At 35.4% G+C, this 8,160-nt stretch overlaps 2 protein-coding genes across 2 annotated transcripts; both read right to left on the reverse strand.

Annotated features, from left to right (window-relative positions):
• Positions 1 to 3,792: 3,792 nt before the first annotated feature.
• CABS01_00985 (uncharacterized protein) lies at positions 3,793 to 4,354 on the reverse strand (the record flags this gene model as incomplete). Its single annotated transcript, XM_060534365.1, has 2 exons — positions 3,793 to 3,996; positions 4,094 to 4,354. 2 exons carry the CDS (start codon positions 4,352 to 4,354, stop codon positions 3,793 to 3,795), a joined length of 465 nt encoding a protein of 154 aa, XP_060401443.1.
• Positions 4,355 to 5,222: 868 nt separating this feature from the next.
• CABS01_00986 (uncharacterized protein) lies at positions 5,223 to 7,467 on the reverse strand (the record flags this gene model as incomplete). The annotated part of the gene is made up of 5 exons (XM_060534366.1): positions 5,223 to 6,089; positions 6,155 to 6,489; positions 6,552 to 6,700; positions 6,777 to 7,033; positions 7,093 to 7,467. 5 exons carry the CDS (start codon positions 7,465 to 7,467, stop codon positions 5,223 to 5,225), a joined length of 1,983 nt encoding a protein of 660 aa, XP_060401444.1.
• Positions 7,468 to 8,160: the final 693 nt, after the last annotated feature.

Raw genomic sequence — 8,160 nt, forward strand, 5'->3', positions numbered from 1 at the left:
ACTTATTTTACTTTATAATACTAAATTTATTAGCTCTTATAAAATTATTAATTTAGTTAAAGAGGGTATTATAAGTTTATTTTAAATTATTAAAAATTAATAAGTTTAGGATTTAAATTATAAAAAAAGAGGAGGATCGGTTATTTAGAATATAATAAGAGGTTATAATTTAAAAAGATATTTTATTTTAAATAAAAAATAGTTATAAGAGTAAATAGGGTAATAAGTTAACTTAGGGACCCTATATTTATTATTATTAACGGATATATTCTTATTATTAAAATAGTACTATTATTAGTTATTAATTAGTTTTAATAACTTATTTAATAAACTAAAAAGTATTATTAAACTATTTTATTATAAAATAAAAAGGTTATTAAGATTATTTATTAAGGGGAAAGGGGTTATATTTTAAAAAAAGTCGTAAAAAGGTAGTTTACTAAGTTTTCGTTATTTTTTTAGGGAAATAGTAAACAAAATATAATATAAGCTCTATATTAAAGTAATTATTTATAAAAAGTTACGTATTTTATAATATACTAATTAAGAGCTTAATAATAAGGTTACGCTACTTTTTAAAATTATTAACTTTATAGAATTAGTTAATATTAAAGTAGTTACTTTTTAAAAAAGGAGATAATAGTAATTAGTTAAATAATAATAAGAGGCCGTAATTAATTAATAGTCGTTTTTATAAAAAAGGAAGTCTTTTAATAGGGGTATTATTTTAAGATTAGTTTTAGGGAACGTTTTTAATTTTAATTATAAAAGCTATTATAAATAAATATTATAAGTTAGACTTTAAAGTTTAATAATATAATTTAAGTATTAAAAGAGTAAAAAAATAAAGGCTTAGGATACTTTATAAGTATTTAGTAGAATTTAACTATATTAATAATTTTTTTTTAGACTAATTAAAAAGTAAAATAGTAATACCCGTATAAGAGCGACGCCCGTATATTAATTTATAATACCCGTATATTAATTCTTTAAAAACAATAGATCGATATATACTAAAGATTACTAAACGGTATTAAAACTAACGCTAGTATTAGTTTTAAATTAATAAAATTTTAAAAAAATATAACGGCTTACGGTATATAGCTAAAAGTCGTATTTATTAAAGCGTATTATAATATTAAAAAAGTAAAAAGGGTATATTAATAACTAAAAAGGGCGTTTAGAATTATTAAAAAAAAATCCTAATTTTATTAATAATAAATACTTTTAAATAGTACTTAAATATTATAACGATATTATAGGGCCTAACGGGCTTATACTAACGCTATTAGTATTTAGAATATATTTAAAAACGACCTTAGCCTCGCTATTATTATTAAATATAAACTAACGAGCCTAAGTAATTAAAAAAGTAATATAAGTACTATACGAAATAAATATAAAAAAATAAATTAATAAAGTAATTATTATATATAATAAGCTTAATATAGGAAGTAATTTAAATATATTACTAAATTCGGATATACGGGTATAGCGTAAAATTATTTAATAATAAGCTAGGTTATATAAGTTAATTTCTATTAACGAGCGCTCTTATATAGTTATAAAAGATCGTAATTAGCTACTTAAAATATTAATTATAATAATTAGACTATACTATATAAATCCTAATAAAGTAATTTCTAACTTATAAAAAAAAAAGCTAGGGGAAACTATATAACCTATAGTAGAGGTATAAGAAATTATCCTTAACGAAATCGTCGTAATAGTACTAATAAATAATAAAAAAAAGAATTACTAAAAAGATACTAATATTACTAATAAAACGTTATAAAAGACTATAATAATAAGCCCTAATATAGTAATTTATTATTAATAACGAGGTAATTAATACTTTTTATATAATAAAAAAAAAGCTAATTTCGAGCTAGTAATTAAACTACGTAAAAAAGGCATAATTATAACTATTAAAAAGCTATATAAGGAATTAGATCTTATTAAAATAAATACTCTTTATAATTAAAGGGTTTATTAATTTATCCTTTATAATTTAAAAAAATATATAAACCTCTATATATTTAAATTATAAATAGTTTATAAAATTAAAAAAAAAAAATACTTTAGCCGTACGAGAAGTTTAAATACGTAATTTAAGAGTATAGCGACGTTAAAAAAATAACGCTATTTATATAATTACTTACTATATAGCGCTATAGCTAATAATTAATAATAATATTAATAATATTATTATAAAAAAAGGGATACGAGATTTAGAGCTATAATATTACCTAGGCCTATACTTAATCGGCTATAGGGCTTATAAAAAAAATCCTAGCTTATTTATTAAAAAGAAATAGCTAATAAGTACTTAAAAAGTACGATTATTAAAATACTTAAGCTACTATATAAGCTCGTAAAATCGAGTACTTATTAATAAGCTACTTACTACGATTTTTATATTAATTAATTATTAATAATTATTTTTACGTACGACTTGTACTTATTAATTTTTAAGTATAAAAGTAATTAATTTAGAATCGTTAGAATATAGATTAATAATATATTAGGCCTATTTAATATTAATTTTATAAAAAAAAAGAATAAGGAGCTTTAAAAAGCGGGCTTTATAATAAAACTAAAAGAGGTCCTTATAATAAACACCCCCTTAGTATTTAATAATAAGATTTTTATAATTAAAAAGAAAACTGTCGTTTTTTAATAAAAAGGGTAAAATAAAAAAATTAACCTCGTTAATCTAAACGTAATTAATATTAAAAAGCGGTATAAAACTAAGCTTATATAAAAAGTATATATTATAAGTATTTATTAACCCGAGGCGACTTTTAATTATATTAAAATAATATAAGTTATAAATCTAACTAAATAAAACGTCGAAGTACTTAATAAGTAGCTTAAATAGTAATAAATAAATCTTAATTAAGGCCTTATTTATTACTTAATTAACTTTATAATTAATAAGCTTTACGTTTTTATTAATAAGTTATTTATAAATAATAATAACCTTATTTTATAATTAGAGTATATTATTATCTTAGTTAATAAGAGTATAAATAAAAGCGAATTTATTATATATAATAATATAATCTACTACTCGTTAATTAAAAATAAGCGGATAATAAGAAGTATATTAGTATTAGAAATTTATAATATAGTTAACGGTATTAACCTCTCTTACGTAATTTTAATAATACTAAAAAAGATTACTAATTAACTTAGCTTTTTACTTATTTTAATAATTATTTATACTAATTCTTACTTACTATATAAATACCTTATTAAATTAAAAATAATAAAAAAAAAAGGCTTATAATTAATATTATAACCCTTAAGTAATTATATAAAAAACGTAAAATACTTAAAATCCGTTAGATTAATAATAAAAATAACTTCGTAAACACTTTTATAAAAATAGTATTAAATAAGGGATTAAAATAATTCGTAAGTAATAAAAAAGTTATTATATAAATAGAGGGATAGGTTATATAAAAAAAGTAAAAAAAAAGAGAAAAAAAAAATAATTTAATAAACGGGCCCGAGGTTAAATTATATTTTTAATTATAATAGTTAAATTAATAAAAAAAAAAGTTAGTATTAAATTAAAAGTTTAATTTAATTACGGTATATAACTAACTATATAGGGGCTAATTAGGGGCCCTATTTTTAATTATTATAACTAGCCTAACTTATAGTTAGAACCTCCTTTTTATACTTACTATGTAAATATTTATATAGTTTAATTAATCTCTTCGTTAACTATAGTTTAAACTAACTACTCTATAATAGGGATACTAATAGGAGGAAACCCCCCACTCAACGCCTTGATGCCTCCACCTCTTCCTCAGACATATCACAGAGCTCGTAGTATTTACTAACTAACTCGCTCAACTTTGGCTCCGAGGCTACGAATATCTTCACCTGCTTGCGCATGGCCATCGCTTCTTCTCCAACTTCAATTCCACTGGGAATACTGTCAGCTAAGAACCATGATTTCTCTTCGTTACCCTCGAAACAGATCTGTAGTGTGTATTAGTTGTTAGCCCAGTCGCTCATCCTCTACAATATGTCTGACCTGGCGGAGTTGTAAAGTATAGAGCAAATTCATTCAACATACTTCTGCCTCCCGCATGATGTCGTTCGAGGCGCACCATACTTCACACGGCTTTCTCCCGTTCGTTTCAATGAGTCGTGCAATGCCAAAAACTTCACAGAGAGTATCTGCAGCTTCGGTCTTTTGATCCGGTAATTCCGTGGGCGCAGTGAGAAACTTGGCAAAGATACTCCGGATTCTATCTTCATCGGCAGTCTGCACAAGCTGTCTAAGGCAGCACTGCGTCTCTTCAATGGGTACTTGGCGCCACATGAAGTCGGTCATAGTATGGCGGTACCTCCACTCTAGGGCATCAGCATGCGAAGGGACTTTCGTTCGTAGTGCGGTCTACTTCGGCATTTTAGGTCAGCGCTGGGAAATAACTTTTCATTATTGTCGTATCATTAATGATTTGTGGATAAATTTTCCGCAGTCGGCAACAAGCTCTTACGATGATAAAATTTTGGAGCTCCTCGAGATGTTCGCACTGTTGTTCGGTGATACTTCCGTTTGTTGACGACATGGCCAACCTTGGAGCTCCGATCGGGACTTCGGACTTGAAATCAAGCTAAACTATGGTGGTAGAGTGTGTGACAAGAATCTGGGGGTGTGGTGTGTGCCATTTCAAGCATACATCAAGCATTCTATTTATGCACGCACATGATGATTAAGCCTTAGTAGTGGCTGCTGACACGACAAAGATGCACGATGTTGAGCTGACGACCTTGACTTCTTGTAATCAAACCCCGCAGATCCTTCGCTCTCGTTGGGTCTTGACACCACTTGATTGGCGGCAGTGATCAAAGAAGGCAACTCAGCAAGGATGAAACCCACATGATTCGAAACACACAATCATGTGCCATGCATACATAAGTTCTTTTGTCAATCTCTTATTACTTCCTGGAATTACGAGCCTCGTTCTCAAAACCTACAATATCCCATGAAAACTATTCCCTCAAGTAATCAAACATCTTCGCCATGACTTAACCCAATGTAAACCAACATAAGTAAGACATGAACGTAGAATGCTCTTCAGTCAAAGAAAGTCTTCTCGAGTTTCATCTCGACTGCCCTTAGTCTGGACGTGACTTTCCAATAGCAACCTTTTCATGCGACAACAGGAACAGAATGAGCCTATAAACAAGATAGGCCACTAGAGACGACTGGAAACACCTGAACGGCGGTTGGGAATAGGTGTATCCCGATAGGCTGGTGGCAGAATACCTGCGAGTTCAGCTTTGATCTGCAATGCCAAAGTCCGTGAATGCCATCGCTGAAGCCTCGTATCACCACCCATAACCCAGTAGTTGTCAAGCCGGGACTGCCGTTTCCACACTCCCCGAACCTCTCCTTCCGAATCGACACCCCAAGTTGCATCAAGTCGAGCGGCGATCTCTCGAGGTCCAAGGGTTCCGCTGTTTCCGTCTTGGTCTCCTCTTGACGGATTGTTAATGTCATTCGTTGTCGAGGCCCCCAGTATGTTTGCCGCTGTCGTACGCGCGTCTCGGTCAGCAAATCCCGTACACCACACCACGGCATCCGCATCAAGTGTGCTACCGTCAGAGAATTTGAGTCCAGTGGTAGTGAAGGCAACGGGCTCGACATTGGCTTTGACACCTGCTTTACCCTCGGCTATCAGCGCCGTGCCGCCCACATCGAGGTAGTGTCCTCCAGCCTTTTCAAACAAATTGACCATCAAGCAGCATTCCGGTGAGCGGCTGTCTAAGACGGGGAATCCGGCTTTGGCAAGGGCGACATAGCGATCCGGCTCTTGAGAGGCAAGCTGGGAGAAGTGTCCCCGCACCATGTGAGCGTCGATGTTAGTGGGCATCGCCATAGAATCCTTATCTGCTTCCACGCCAAGCTTCTCGTAATTTCCATGCGCTGCAGGATCGCACACGTACGCGACTGGGAAGATGTAAGTCGGGGAGCGAACAACCATTGTGGTCGCCAGACCGGCAGCGTAGCAATCCTCGAGAATGTCAAACGCGGTGTTTGCTGAGCCTATGACCAGAGCAGACTAGGTGGGAGAATAGGGGTCAATCAAGTAATCTATCGCCGTCCGATTCGAAGCATTTGACTGACCTTGACACCAAGCATCTTCAAGTCTTTGGCGTTACGATAGGCAGTAGAGTGAACACTGACACCCCGATAAAGATCAGCATCAGCCATAGGCGGCATATGAGGCTTCTGCGATCCTATCCCTGTTGCTTGAACTATGTGCCTGGCCACCGCAACACGCTGACCGGTGGGTGAAAAAAATGTCACTGTGTAGAGTTTTGAAGCCTGGCTGTATGTTGTCGAAATAATCTTGGTCGAGTTGAGAATGTTCAGATTGAATATTTCCACGTATCGCTTCACCTGATTTGCAAGTTCCTCTCTGGTGAGGAAGTGTGGAAATTGCTGCTCTTTTGCGTATTCTGACCAAATTGCTTAACGTTAGTATGATTGGAATACTCCGCGGCTCAAACTCAACACTTACCCAGGTACGCCATGGTGCATATTGCTGTTGGAATATGGAACTTCATTGCGTGGTAGCGAAGAGCCCAGTTGTCTCCCGGGGCGGGGTTCCGATCGAGCATGACGCTCTCGACGCCCAAAGCCTTCAGCCGAGCAGCGACTGTCACTGCGCTACATCATTTCAAGTACACGTACTCGTTAGCTAATGTGGATTCGTTGAAGGTATCGATATTCCGTTCGAGCTTACCTGTTGCCGCCACCGATGATAACCACATCGGTTTCGAACTGTTCGAGAATGCCCAGCTGCTTTGCAGGACGCCGCAACAAACTCAACTTTTCGGGATAGTGGACAAAGTCCTCAAGTCTGGTGCTCAATACCCAAATTTTCCAGCTCACTATCTTCTTATTCCCAGTTTGGCGCTTGTGGGGTAGAAGAATAATTTTGCCATGACAGTGGGCAGCTGGGGACGCTGTGCTGAATGTGAAATTACAGTCGATGAATTGCTTCGCGTCATGGACCAGTCAGTCTGTTCCCCAACGAATTGGCACGAATGAAGACTCACGAGGGTAGGAGTGACCGGCGCGAAACTCGCGACTCCATCAATTCCAATATCTGCTACTCCTCGGAGATTCTTTGTCTCCAAGAGACTGCTTGCAATGACGCCCGCCCGTTGGAATGTTCGAAGGTGATACGTTAGTGCTAGCTGATCCTTCCAGTATGCCTGCTCCGCGAAGAAGCAGTCTTCCAGAGCAGTCGCATCATTGGCCTTCAGTGCTGATGTGAGTTTTTCGAAGAGATCGAGGGCGATGCTGGTACTCGTGCTTCCGGTCATGTTGGCAGGGTCTATCATCCCCTCGGGGATGATCGGAAGAGGTGTCTCGGCCATCATTGTACGTATATCCGCCTTGAGCGGGTATTCTTCATACACTTCAGCCATGATTTCTCTGCAGACTTTGTCAGCTTGACACAAACTTCACCTGGTCAAAAGAGAGGAGTGCTGAGACGCAGGATCTTGCCCCTAAGATTCTGTCCTGGTTAATGAAGCTTGGGACTGCCGCTAGCGAGTAGATGACCGGGTGGCATGAATGAGGGGAAGTGTCTCATTCTTAGCTTCGTGACTACCATCTCAAAATGGGCAGAGATTCGTCCGATCCTTCTTATTCCAACACGCCAACGGCCGTAGCCAATCGTGGCCGGCGAGCTTCCTGGCGGAATCGATGTCTCTCCGTGGCTGTCACACTAAGATATCACAGTGAGTAATAAAAAGAAGCAGCGACTGGAAGCGACCGGTGTTCGGTGTTCTTTGAAATCCTTCTTCTCCATGGCTTTCAGTGCTGTCTGTGCGGAGAAGAAGCCGCTCTTCGGCTAGACGTAGACTCCGAGACTTGTCCTTCCTCACCTTTCACAAGGCGTTGTGTACATACTCTTTTCATCCCTATTCTTGAATCAGACGCATCAGTCATCTGCAGCCGTTCACGCCTGAACTCTAGCTCCCCCGTAAACTCTCGTCTTCTGAACTGCGGAGGTAGTGTGTGGGGGTCTTGCGGTCACCGCGGTGTCCGTTCATCACGTTCATCCTACCATGGACATCTTCTGGATCATAGGAATCGCGCATCTTTGTTTTCAACAT

The sequence above is a fragment of the Colletotrichum abscissum genome (assembly GCF_030869225.1).
Source record: "Colletotrichum abscissum strain IMI 504890 chromosome Unknown Scaffold_2.1, whole genome shotgun sequence".
Classification (NCBI taxonomy): Eukaryota; Fungi; Ascomycota; class Sordariomycetes; order Glomerellales; family Glomerellaceae; genus Colletotrichum; species Colletotrichum abscissum.